This window comes from Oryzias latipes, chromosome 5, assembly GCF_053564925.1.
Source record: "Oryzias latipes strain Hd-rR chromosome 5, Olatipes_Hd-rR_3.1".
NCBI classification, from domain to species: Eukaryota; Metazoa; Chordata; class Actinopteri; order Beloniformes; family Adrianichthyidae; genus Oryzias; species Oryzias latipes.
In genome coordinates, this window is record NC_136241.1 from 1,794,489 (window position 1) to 1,808,574 (window position 14,086).

Consider the following 14,086-nt stretch of genomic DNA (forward strand, 5'->3'; position numbering starts at 1 on the left):
TGCTCTGGTTTACGTCACACATAGACGGTGCTGTGTTTCAGAGAAAGCTTTGGAGCTCAAACAGGACCGACCGGATTTGTGTTTCCTGTCGTGTCCCGACAAAATAAAGGCTGATGTTTTTCCCACATATTTACGTGCAGCCAAGATGCAGATTGCAGAATTTCCCGCATGGATTTATGTTCATCCAAGGCTAAATGTTGTTAGCCCGTGTTGGCCTAACCCTTCTTCAACTTCTACCAGCTCCGTTCTTCTAGAAAAAAAAGCACTGACACACGGATTAAAAATAAAATGATGAACTAACAGGCGCTACATAATATTCATAACATTAATAAAGCACGTTTAGAAGATCGTCTCGTTTATTACCGAGCTGCTGCATAAATATATATGACAGCTCAGTTTGTTTACTGTGGGACTCATTTCCTCTTCCGGTTTTTCCAATACTACTGCGCATGTCCAATGATGTATTCTGACCAAAAGTGTGACCATGTGAACGTTTGTTCTAATCAGAAAAAGGTTTCCTGATCCCATGTACACGGTTGGATTCTAGATATCAAGATATTTTGCACACGTAACCGCGGCTATAGTGATAATTGATACTTCAATTAAACATTTCAGTAAACTTAACACATCAAACACAAAATGCTCTCAGATTCACAAAACCTCCATCATAAAAAGCTACTCTTAACATAAATGGTTTGGTTTCTGGATGTGGAGTAGAATCAGACCAAATAGAGATGCAGGTGTGAGATCTTTTTCAGTGAGGTGAGCCAGGCGTTTGTTGTTGTCATAGGCACGTCTGACCCGGGTGGAGACACTCCAAAACGCTGAGAAACTCGCTGAACGTGACAGTAAAAATATTTAATAAAAGTTTATCAAATTTGGAGAGTTTAATTATATTTTAGTAAGTATCATTTATTCTAAAAAATCTGTCCAACTGGATAGTGGAAGTAATGTGCGACACTCTTGGTGTTATGCAAGAGTCACCAGCTGACAGGCTGGACTGGGGAGAAGGAATTTTGGCAGAACTGATGGTTTTCATCTTTTTCAAAGTCACAAACAGGACTAAATTAATACCAGATGTAGTTTTCAAAAACATGCATGTCTTGATGGCTTTGATTGCTCGTCAAAAGAACATAAAGAAGGATGACTTATTTGTGATAAACTTCAGGCACAGCTGGTCCAGGGAGGTTTAAACAATTTATGAATGTGTTCCCAAACTTTATTGACTTTAGCTGCACAAATCATTTTTTTGATGATAAAGCGTCTTTGCTCAGCCCTCCAACATTACAAAGACTCTAATCAGCCTGAGGTCAATCAGGTCCGTTCATTCAAGCTGCAAGTGGACGTTTAGCTTCCTGAGGAGTTTGACTGGCACCTTTGTTAAGCACATTAACTCCACTGGTTGACTGATCAGCACCATCATGGAAAAGAAAAACGTTTGGAAAGGTTTCCAATATTTGGCAGAAAGAAAAGGAGAGTCATGAACCTCTGTAACATTTTAGATTGTAAGTCAGCGCACTAAACTTTACACATGTGACTTAATCTGTTTGTTTTTTGCAGGGATTGGTTATGGAAGCCAAGTGGTTGTTTCATACTCCAGTATGTACTACATCATCATACTGGCCTGGGCATTCCTGTATCTATTCTCCTCTTTCAACGCAGAACTTCCCTGGGCGACGTGCAGTAACAGCTGGAACACCGGTAACTCTGATGCAGACTTCCTAAAGGCTAAACGCTGACATTACATTGTTTTTAAATCTATACGTTTCTGCATTAAAACAACTATTTCATATGAAGTAGGGCTGCACGATATGAGGAAAATGTGCGATTTTAGTGATCAATATTGCGATGACGATATAACTTGAACAAAGAGCAAAAACAACAAAAACATTTCCATTTCGCTGCAAAAGTTTATTTAAACAAGAGTCAAAATACCTTAAATAATTCTCCGACTGACCCTCGTCTAATTAGGAGGGCAACATCTAACATAAAAGCTCCATCTGATTGGCCAAATGCATAAAGGGATTAATTCAATAGTTCGAGTTGCCATGGAGATTGTTTTAGCACATTTAAGCTTTACCTTTAATTGCGATTTTTGCCGACTTTTGCGATATGGATATTGCGCAGCTTGAAATCGCGATAACAATAAATTTGTGATTCATTGTGCAGACCTAGTATGGAGAGATTTTTATGTTTCGAGCAAAAAAACATTTTTGTGGGCTCAAAAATTATTTTGCACTTGAAACAGAAAAATGTACTTGAAACTCCAAAAAGCGTTTAGACAAAACAATTGTGTCTCTTGTGTGCTGGAAACAGAGCAGGCACGGCGTCACAAATGTGCCACATAAGCCAGCCAATCGCAGACATGAAGGTTGATGCTTATTGGTCAGAAATTCTTCTAATCATGCTCAAACCTGATCCAGTCCACAAATGAAATTGTATTGATTGCCGTTTTCTTTAGTTTCTAGAGTAAATAGTTTTGTGGGCACAGATTTTTGAGTTTCAAGTACAAAATCATTTTTTGAGCACACACATTTTTTGACGTTTTTCATTCAAACAGTGAGTGTTGTGCTGGTAATAATGGCACCAAGACAACTCATTTAAGTGTTGTATGTTTTCCTTTAGCATGCAATAAATCCATTATTCTTGACTAACTTGAGGGTGGAAGTAAAAAAACAAAAACCTCAAATAAACAAAGTAAAGTTATTATGTAATGAGCAAAGTATCCTACAGTCAAATTCCAGTTTCCAGACATATTCCTAGACGGTTTCTGCCGTAAACACTCTTCCTGATTTGTTTTCCCCGGTCACTGAACCGTTCATGCTGTCACTGGTTGTGAATCTTTGTTCATCCCTAAACTGAAATACTTTGTGAATGTGTGTGTTTGCAGCACAGCGATCCTTGTTTAGTTAAGACTGATTGGATTTCATAGAATACGCTGATTATTCCAGATCTATCTGTCAAAATATTCTCAACATTTCAGATAACTGCGTGGAGTTTCATCAAAGTCTTGAACCTTTTAACACGACTTTGACTGAAAATGCAACATCACCAGTGAGAGAATTCTGGGAGTAAGTAACAAAAAAAGACTAAAACCTTTATATTTTCAGGGGAAATTGTGATTTTTGTGTGTTTGTGTGATTCACAGGAGGAGAATTCTGAACATCACAGGAAACATCAATGAGCTGGGCAGTGTTCGGTGGGAGCTGGCTCTGTGTCTGCTCTTATCCTGGATCATCTGTTACTTCTGTGTGTGGAAGGGAGTGAAGTCTACTGGAAAGGTGGAGCAAGGCTTCTGTTTGTTTCTAACATTCACACTTCTTCATGTTTCCACTGAAAGCTTGGATCAACACGGCGTAACCACGTCTTCCCTTTCATGTTTGTGAATTCTTTACATTCAGAATCATTTATTATGAATATAAAAGATCTTTTAACTGGAATGCTGTCATTAATGACCATAAGTAAAACGGATTCAGCCGTTTGACCCAAAGAAGTGACTTCTAAGGATCTGATGTCATTTCAGCTGCATCTAACCTCTTCCGAGGCGTTTTCTGGCAGTCAGATGACCTCTAAACGGTTCAAACTGCCAACAGTTCTTGATATCATTATTGTGTTTTTTTTACTCATGAATAAGCAAGTTTCTTGGAGCAGAGATACCTGCTACTCACTTAACCCTTGTGCTATCCTATGACCCCCCCCTTCCATTGACGTGTTCTCCCTACCATGACAAAGGTGGATAAAGGTGGAAAGATTTCATGTAATCCATGGACACCAGTGAAGATCACAAATCATTGAAGAAAAAAGGTTCAGCGCACTGTCTAGTGGGTCTAGATGACCCAACTCCCAACGTTAAAGTGCTTAGGACAGCACAAAGGTTACGGAGCTTAACGTGAATCAGCAGTCCTGTGGATTTTTGAATGTTGGTTAGTAAATGATCTTTACCATCATGGTTTAAACAGGTGCAAAAACATGAGAAACATTAACTGCAACCAGGCTGCAGATAAATATTAAACTTCTTGACTGAGTTCTCAGAAAAAGAGGTTAGAGGTATATGGTAAGAAAAACAACTATTTTTGAAACAGAATTTAATTAAAAATGATAATTTGAACATGACAGGTTTGACCACACGTACTATTAAAATGACTAACATGCCATGGTTTTTTGCCTCGTGCAGGTAGTTTACTTCACTGCTACCTTCCCGTATCTGATGCTGGTCGTGTTGCTCATTCGTGGACTCACACTCCCAGGGGCCTTAAATGGAATCAAGTTTTACCTTTATCCAGATCCGTCCCGTCTTGCTGATCCACAGGTATCAATACAAGTCCCGCCTATAAAAATCTGTTTTCTGCCGCTTTAGTAACCAGTCTCAAATAAGCTTGAGTTGTTTTTAAATGCAACCACAAGGGGGCGGAGCCAGCACTTTGGTGTGCCTAAGTCAGTGTCATTGCAGAGGGCCAGGAAGGGCATTCCATGTAAAACTAAACTAAGTAAGAGAACCATAAGAACTTTCTCACCAGGTCAGTCATGAGACAGGTTAATATTGACTACCACTGGAACTGATTACCTACAAGATAACCAGTTAAAGAAAGAGAGGAGGAAGCTAGTTAGTCCTGACATCGTTCCTCTGTATTAGTTTGGAGAGGACCACCCAACACGGTCTGAACACAGGAGGAAGTGATAACTGTATAACTCAAACAGAGGATATCTGATCTCCGCGGAGGAACTTGTCACCAGCCGTACTTCGTGGAAATAGTCTGAAGCAAACGTGGAGCCTTGGGGTTTGACCTCTGTGAAATAAAAAAGGGGCAAAAGTTCTACAAAGAAATAGTTCCACACGATAGGATCCTCTTTACTCCGTCCTTAGGTAAGCAGTCCTGTAAGTCCAGAGAATACAAAATCCTTGATTAATCTAAAAACAAGCAAGCAAAAATGTCCCACAGTCCACATAAAGAAAATAGAAAGGAGGACAAAAAAGTCAGGATAACACAATAGCAATGTCTGAAGTCCCTCAGCACTCCCTAACTACTAAAATAAGAAAGTGCCCTGGATTTGAAAATCAATTCAAACACCATGCTCGCTGCTATTTTTGTTTTACACAACACATTTGACATCACTGATTTCCTAAATAAAATAAAAAAATCTAAAGGATAAATCGTTAAAAGTTCTTGGATCATTGTTTTCTCCTTCAGGATTGTGTTTTCAATGGTTGATACTTTTGTGTTTCTGTAAAGGACGCTACATACACGTCACTATCTGAGTCCCTGATTGGTCAGAGTGCTGCGATTCAGCAGGAAAATGTTCAACCGCTTGAACATTCAGTGAGAGCTCACTGAACACCAGATTATGGCAAGCTGAAAGGGTCATAATTCATCAGGAAAAGTGTCGTAAAGAACTGTGCTTCTTAGTAGCACATCATTTACGCCGTTCAAAACCAGGCGTCCCATCCAGAGTTACATTTCATTAGGCTTTGAAGACGGGATGTTTTAAGAATGCTCAGGCCTCCTGAACTTTGTCTTATTTTCACAGAGAAAGTAATAAAAAAGATCCTCTGATTTTATTTTTGTTTTTATCTTTACCCTCTCTGCTTAATGCTTTGAATCACTCAGGGGTTAGTGGCATTTAGTTATGTCTTTGATGCCTTAGTATTGAAATCTTGTTTTTTCTGGAATTGTTTTACAGGTGTGGATGGATGCCGGCACGCAAATATTTTATTCCTATGCTATTTGCATTGGTTGTCTTACTGCACTGGGCAGCTACAATAAGTACAACAATAACTGCTACAAGTGAGTTAAGGACCAGAGTGGCAAATGAAGGGACGGTTTTCATGTATTTTCTTTCATTCACTAGAAAGATTAGTTTCAAATGATAGAAAGTTGTTTCAACTTAGTGAACAGAACCTTTAGACTTTTTCTAAAGTTTATTGAAACATTTGGTGCTAGAAGAATTCTCAGTAAAGGCAAAACAATTATTATTTATAGTAATATGATCATATGTTGAGATTTATTGTTTGTATTGTTTTCCAGGGATTGTATATATTTGTGCCTCTTGAACAGTGGAACCAGTTTTGTGGCTGGTTTTGCCATTTTCTCTGTTCTTGGATTTATGGCCTTTGAGCAGCAAACAGACATATCAAAGGTGGCAGAGTCAGGTGAGTGAAGCTATGTCATGCAAAACCAACACTTATGAGCTTTGAAGTGTTTTATAATGATCATTCCTCACAAAAACAACCCCATAGTGGTAATTTGATCCAGTCACATATTTCTTAGTATTCCTCTATAAACCTGCTCTCTGAGCCGCAGCCCCTCCCAATCCACGGCTCAACGCTTTCGTTTTATATGAACAAAATAAACATCCATCTTTGGAAAAGTTCAGATGTTTGTTTTCGTGGGAGAAACTGCTGAGGTCAGCTCTAGGAGGATGTTGTGAAATGGGCGACACCCACAAGGAGAGAAAGGCGGAGCCTCAGAGATCGAGTCATCTTTCTTCTGGGTTGAGAAAAAAATCAGGAAAATAACTAATATTCAATCAAAAAAGTGTTCTATTCCCAAGGTGTTGCTGTTCTTTTTCCATAAATCTGTTCCATTTTCTGTCACTGAGGTAATATCAGACCCCAATGGCCGCTACATTATAGTTTCAGGCAGAATTTGTGGTGAGAGTCTCACAATATTGAATGTCTGTGGGCCAAACTTTGACAGTGAGGATTTTTTTAAAGAAACTGTTTCTTTCTATTCTTAATTTAAATAACAGTCAGCCTGTAATGGAGCTGATTTTAACTGTTGCCTCAACCCAACACTGGATCGCTCCTCATCTAAGCCCTATTCTGTCTCCAAATCCTCTAAAGCCACACAACTTTTTATGTCACTGTTGAATATCAGATCATTCACCTGTTACCCTTGATATTTTCCTCCCAGGTAACTCTCTGTCACGGTCTCCATGACGGTTTAACCCATTGCTGTTCAAAGACACAGACTTTGTTCAGTTTATTAGTGGGCGTACATTTCCACTAATAATACACCAGATCCATCTGCAATTGCAATTTGGGAAGCATGTAAAGCATTTCTGAGAAGGGAAATAATATCAAACAGCACCTATAAAAAGAAGATTCACAAAAGAGCCGCGATCTTTACTCTACTATATCGGAACTGCAAAATAAGTGTGCAGAATCCCCCAGTGCTGCTCTATCTAAGAAACTGCTTATATCAAGATATTACTGAAGTCTTTACCTCTGATGGACTCACAATCAATCCTCAAACTATCAGTGATAAATTTAGGAATTTTTACTCTGCTCTAAACACTCCTAATGTTTTCCTGATGAGAAACGTTACAAAGCTTTCTTTACACATCCTAATATTCCGACAATCGAACCAGATGTAGCTGCTCAACTGGATAAGCCTTTCACCCCTGAAGAACTAAAGAACGCTGTCATGTCTATGCAGAGTGGGAAAGCCCTGGACCTGATGGAAATCCCATCTGAATTCTTTAAGGCAGGGGTGGTGAACAAGTTTGACACCAAGAGCCAAATGTTTTTACTGTGAAAGTCAAAGAGCCACACCACACACTGATATGCCAAGACGTACACACACAAACACACAATTAAAGCCGTATTATTTCCCATAACACACTCCTCTACCTACAACAGAACAGCAAGTATTGTACTTGTGTTTATTTCAAGGAAAGTGTCCACCCTCAATACACATCAAATGCAGCTTAGCCAGAGTTAACACAGAGACTACCCTGGAGGTCAGATACCCCTCCACACACACAGGCACCTCTCTCTCATCTCACACACACACACACACACACATACTCAGTGACGTGCAGTTGGTTGGTGGTTGGTGAGGCGGTTACATCTGCATAATATCTTGATGGGATCAATGGTTGGATTAGAATCCAACCGTGTACATGGGATCAGGAAAACTTTTTCTGATTAGAACAAACGGTCACATGGTCACACTTTCAGTCAGAATAAATCATTGGACATGCGCAGTAGTATTGGAAAAACCGGAAGAGGAAATAAGTCCTACAGTATACAAACTTATATACATTATATATGCCTTATTCATTTATGCAGCAGCTCTGTAATAAACGAGACGATCTTCTAAACGTGCTTTTATTAATGTTATGAATATTATGAAGCGCCTGTTTGCTCATCATTTTATTTTTAATCCGTGTGTCAGTGCTTTTTTTTCTAGAAGAACGGAGCTGGAAGAAGTTGAAGAAGGGTTAGAAGAGGCTAACACGAGCTAACAACATTTTGTCTTGGATGAACATAAATCAATGCGGGAAATTCTGCAATCTGCATCTTGGCTGCACGTAAATATGTGGGAAAAACATCAGCTTTTATTTTGTCGGGACACGACTGGAAACACAAATCCGGTCTTTCCCGTATGAGCTCCAAATCCTTCTCTTAAGCACCGCACCTTCTATGTGTGACGTAAACCAGAGCAGTAGTGACCCATGATCGGAATGAACCGTTTACATGAACAACGATCGGATCTACAATCGGCATAACCCACCTATCTCCATCGGAAAGACATTTTGATCCAAACGAGTCTGATTGGGACAGACTATTCAGAACGGCATGTTTACATGACGCATTTCTCTTCCGATTAGGCGTTTATTCCGATTACTTTTGTCCATGTTAACACAGCTACTCCTCTGAAGTCAGATTTACGATTATAAAACTGAATATTTCACCATTCATCCAACAGTATTTAACTGGTAATTCTTTATAACTCATCAAAGATCCTTACACCAACAAATAGACAAACATCTGGACAGAGCATCCTCCTGGTGTCTAAGTAATTCATATTAACAATAAAAGCATTAAATACATTACATTTCAGATGTGTGAGGCATAAATTAATTTTAACCTTCAGTCAAAATTTTTGCTTTTATAACTTCTTTTTTTTTTAAATTTAATGAATGACTTTTGGCATAAAAAGTATGGAAGCATTTGTGTAGCATAATTAAACATAAAAGTCAAAACCAGAAATGCTTTTTCATTTTCAAAATGAAGCTGCATTTGTTGACTCAAAATGAGAATGAAAAAGCAATCTGTCAAAATGCTTTTTCCTTTTCTTCCTCAACACTGCTTCTTATTCTGTCACTTAATTAAAATGATAAGAAAATGGTATTTGACATTTCATTTTCAAAAAGTTATCTGGTAAATGTGTAGCAAAATTCATTTAGAAATGTCTAATTTGACAATTAAAATGGATTAACAGAAATGCTTTTTCACTTTCAAAATGTAACTGCATCAGATGACTCAAAATTAAAATCAAAAAGCATTTTGAAGGAATGCTTTTTCCTTTTCTACTTAAAAAGTGTTTATTCTGTGTCATAATTAAAATGAAAATGCAAAGAGCTGATTGCATTTTCATTTTAACATCCACCCTGTGAATAGTGTTGCATAATTCAATTCAATTTAGCATTTCCAGAGGGGAGGCGGGGCGATGACGTCAGTGCTATCTCCGTGTGTCCGGCTGCTAACAGACACATGCTAGGAGCAGTGTAGCTTTGTGTCAGCAGCAGAAGAGAGGGCTTTGCGAGCCCCATGCGGCTAGCAAAACGCTTGGAGTCGATAATGCCCACATTAATCAGTCCTGACCAAACTGGCTTTATTAAAACCAGACATTCATACCATAATATTAGGCAGCGTATGAATATTTTATACTGCACCTCTTCAACTGACACCCCCAAAACCATCTCCATGGATGCTGAAAAGACCTTTGATCGGGTGGAGTGGCCGTAGCTGTTCTATACTTTGAGACGCTTTGGCTTTGGCTCAAAATACGTATCATGGATCAAATTACTGTACACATACGTACGCACGTGTTCGCACTAATAATGGCTACTCAAAATACTTCCCCTTGGGCCGTGGAACTAGACAGGGCTGTCCTCTTTCCCCTCTTCTATTTGCGCTAGCCATTGAACCACGTCCGGCGGCCATTAGAACTAGCTCAGTGTGCGGTATCTTGAGGGGTGGCGTAGATCATAAAGTAGCCTTGTAAGCAGATGACCTTTTATTATTTATCTCAGACCTACCTTTTAAAATCTCTCCATGTGTCATTAAGCATCTAGGGGTTCAAGTAACTAAGGAATTTTCTGATCTTTTCAAAACCAACTTTAACCCATTACTGGATCATACAAATTGTGACTTATAGGGTTTGGCCATGCTGCCGTTATCTCTTGCAGGTAAAATAAGCTGCATCCAAATGAATGTGCTGCCTAAACTTCTCTATTTTTTTCAATGCCCACCAGTATTCATTGCAAAGCTAATTTTCAGGTCTTTTTATTGCCCAATTCTTATGGGAAAAAAAGCCGCCAAGGATGAGAAAAATGATATTGCAGAAAAGCAAAGATAATGGCGGCCAAACTTTTTTTTTTTTCAATTGGGCTGAAAATATCTGAACAATATTATTTTGGTGTCGTTGTCATATGGTTGAGCCAACCTGGTTACTAATAGAGGAGTCATCTTATACATCTGCCTCTGCTACTCTACTCTCTCTTTTGTGTTTTCTTCTTTAACTATCTCCCACATCTTATACCGATAACATCATAGTTAAGTATTGTTTAAAGATGGACTCAACTCAAACAACACCTTGGAATCCAAAAAATATCTCTCATGTCGCCACTCCATCTTAACCCTCTGTTTCCTCCATCATCTACTGATAAGACTTTTGCCCTGTGGAGAAGTCCTGGCCTAGTTTCAGTAAAATACTTTTACACAGATGGAACTTTAGCTTCATTTGAATTACTATCTAAAAAGTTTAATCTGCCTAACACTCACTTCTTTAGGTATCTGCGGGCTCGTAATTTTATTTGTCATCACTTCCCTGAGTCCTCCAGTGCCCCAACAGCCACTATGACTGATACGTTCATGGGGATTAACCCCTCTCTGAAGGGTACAATATCAAAAATGTATAACCTCATACCATCCACCCTTGATTGATAGATCTGAGCATCTTGGTCAGAAGAGCTCCATGTGGACATAAATGATGATCAGTGGAGATCTGTGCTTGGACGAATTCACTCATCAATATGCGCCCGGCACTGTATTCAATGTAAAGTGGTTCATAGAGTTCATTGGTCTAGAAGCAGACTTGCCAGAGTCTTTCCTGGTACCGATTCTAACTGTGTAAAATGCAACCTAGGCCCTGCAAATCTTGATGCGCTGTAAAGATCTTCGCCCACCCACTCATTCACAATGGATAAAAGACTCACTTTCTTTTATTAATCTGGAAAAAATCAGACATTCTCTTAAGGGCTCTGGATCTAAATTCTCTGAACATGTCATGTCCTTGACCTAGAAACCAGTGAACTTTCAAATTTATAAACAAGTATGAGGTGTTTAATGTCTGTGCTGGACATAGATTGGTAGCACAGTATATTGTTTGTATAATTATTTTATTTATTTATGTTTTTTTCTTTCTTTTTTTGTTTAGTTACTTTATCTTTTTTTTTATTGTGGTTTTGAATTGTTTGTTTGCTTTTGCTTATTTGAAACATTTCTAAATAAATCACACATTAAAAAGAATGTGTTCTACTGTTTGCTAAAGGTGAAATCGGAAGGTTAGACGTTTTAGATCGTTTACTATAAACCTCTTAAGAATATCATTGTTTAAACCCTTTAAATTGGATCACTGCTGAACTGTTGAGTACACTTGTCTTTTTCTGTGCAGGCCCGGGCCTGGCTTTCATCGCCTATCCTCGAGCTGTCACCTTGATGCCTCTTCCTCAGCTTTGGGCAACATTATTTTTCATGATGATCATCCTGCTAGGTCTGGACAGTCAGGTATTCTTCTATTTTAATGTCTTTTCCCCAGATACTCTAGACCAGGGGGACTCATTACGTTGGTCGATCGTGAAAGACGTGGGGAGATCGTGGCCCATGAAAGATAAATAAACTATATATATAAAAAATTAAAAATGCCGTCAGCTAATCATCATCCTCACCATGAAGTACTGTATGTCAGTTGATTGACACACAGAACGGCCAATTGATCACCCTCTGAGACACAGGTCACTGCACATGCGTGTTTGCCTGCAGTGAGCGCACACTCTTCCCAGCAGCTGTGTGCTGGGTCACCGGTTTACTGAGGCCCGGGCCGTCCTGTGCGCTTCCTCGATTAGAAGCCAGACTGAGACGTCTGAATCGGCATCCCGCCACGGCGCCTGCCGGCAACCCGAGGCTGCTCGGCCAGCAGTGTCCAGGAGAACGCGCTTCGGGGGCCCTGCCCACAGATCAGGGGCCGCCGTTCACTCAGTTGTGGTTAAGCCAGCAGCCCTTCAGGAATTACTACACTATACTACAGCAGAGCACGAAACGTGATTGTTGCTGCTTTCGGTCTTCATAATAAAACGTCTTATTTGTTCTAATTATGGATTACTACAAAGGCTTTGTGTACTTTTACTGTGTAGTTTTGAGTTATTAGTCCAGAAACATAGAATTTTAGACTTAAGACGTAGTAGACATAACTTTGAAGTTGAATCACGTGACTTTGGTGCAGAATTCCAGGCCTTGACTGGTACACTTGTTCTACATGTCCTGCACTGTCATCTCAAAGAGATTTGTGTACTTTAACTGCATAGCTCTGGAATTATTACTACACTAACACAGCACTTTTCTGAAAATACTGCATAAGTGGATATAACTTTGATGTTAAATTTAGTGTAGCTCAATAAGAACATACTGAGAGCTCTTTCTGGGTTTTATCACCTCCTGTTTGCATTTCCTGGTTGATGGAATAAAACCGGTCTTTGTGTTTCAGTTCGTGGGCCTGGAGGCTCTTGCAACAGCCATTTCTGACTTGAACCCCAGCTTCTTCCAAGTCGGCCATCGGCGTAAACTTCTGCTGCTCGTCATCTGTGTCATCTGTTTTCTCATTGGCCTGGTTATGGTGACAGAGGTAAGATCCCTGCATATGAAAACGCACAATGACTGGAAGAGCTGCAGCTGTGGTCTTCTTCACAGGGAGGACTCTACGTCTTTCAGGTGTTTGACTATTATGCCTGCAGTGGAATGACTCTGCTGCTCTTTGCTCTGCTGCAGTCCGTGTGTATAGCTTGGGTTTATGGTGAGTCCAACAACAAAAAGGAGAAAAATCGTGGCTTCACAAAGAATCTTAATCATTCATTGGTCTCATGCATTCTTCCAAAGGTATTGATCAGTTTTATGACATCATTGAAGACATGATCGGATACAGACCTGTGTCTGCATTTAAGTACCTCTTGAAATACGTGACCCCAGTGATCTGCTTGGTGAGTTTGGTTCCTTTCTTCCTGATTCTTTTCCATCTGTTCTATTTCCTGTTGTTCTTTTCCGTTCTGTTTGGTTCAGCCGCATTCTCCTGAGCCGTACTTTGTCCTGCACGATCTTTCTCTAATTTATCGTATTTTCAATTTATCCCTGTGTTTTGGGCTGCCTCACTGCAACACAGTCAGACTGGATTCTGAGTTAACCGAGATGTCATGTTGTGTCTGTAGACAAACCAGTTTGATGGAAATGCGATGTTCTGTGCGGTTCTTTTCTGTGGGGTTCTGCTCTGTGCGGTTCTCCTCTGTTTTCCACTTTTCTGTTACAGATAAACAGTTTAACTCTAAATGGAATAGGTCTTTATTAAAAAATTAAGTTTTAACATCAGTTTTTTCATATGATGCCCAGGTACATGTTAAAGATGAACTGCAAAAACTTGAATAAAACCAACTTTAAATAAATAACTTCTGTAAATGCTTTGAATTAAAGCCTCCCATCAACACAACCTTTTACAAAGAAATGCTTCACAAGCAGCACCAGCTGGATAGAAGCACGTCTGAAAAGCTATCATATTCCGGGCTATAGAGCGCACCTGAGTACAAGCCGCACCCACCCCTCTAATTTATAAAGGAAAAGCCACTTAGTACATACACAAGCCGCACCTGTCTACAAATCGCATGTTGTAATGACTCAAGTAGTAAGTTACCGATTATCCTGCCCAAACACTGTAGAACTACAAACAGCTTCAGAGAGGGTGAAGTATACAACATTTTAGCCTATTTACTTGAACACATTCACAAACGGTCAAACAGCATGGAGCTGACTTCT

The 14,086-nt window shown here is 39.5% G+C and overlaps 1 protein-coding gene across 12 annotated transcripts in view; it reads left to right on the forward strand.

Moving 5' to 3' along the window:
• The window catches only part of LOC101167601 (sodium- and chloride-dependent GABA transporter 2), a 34,158-nt gene that overhangs the window by 11,851 nt on the left and 8,221 nt on the right, over positions 1-14,086 (forward strand). For all 12 annotated transcript variants that reach the window (XM_078946776.1, XM_078946777.1, XM_078946778.1 and 9 more), the window contains 10 exons: positions 1,561-1,701; positions 2,984-3,071; positions 3,149-3,281; positions 4,175-4,309; positions 5,680-5,783; positions 6,024-6,148; positions 11,685-11,797; positions 12,774-12,911; positions 12,977-13,079; positions 13,163-13,263. In XM_078946776.1, the coding sequence (XP_078802902.1) occupies positions 1,561-1,701; positions 2,984-3,071; positions 3,149-3,281; positions 4,175-4,309; positions 5,680-5,783; positions 6,024-6,148; positions 11,685-11,797; positions 12,774-12,911; positions 12,977-13,079; positions 13,163-13,263 (1,181 nt within the window). The remainder of the gene's footprint in view (positions 1-1,560; positions 1,702-2,983; positions 3,072-3,148; positions 3,282-4,174; positions 4,310-5,679; positions 5,784-6,023; positions 6,149-11,684; positions 11,798-12,773; positions 12,912-12,976; positions 13,080-13,162; positions 13,264-14,086) is intronic.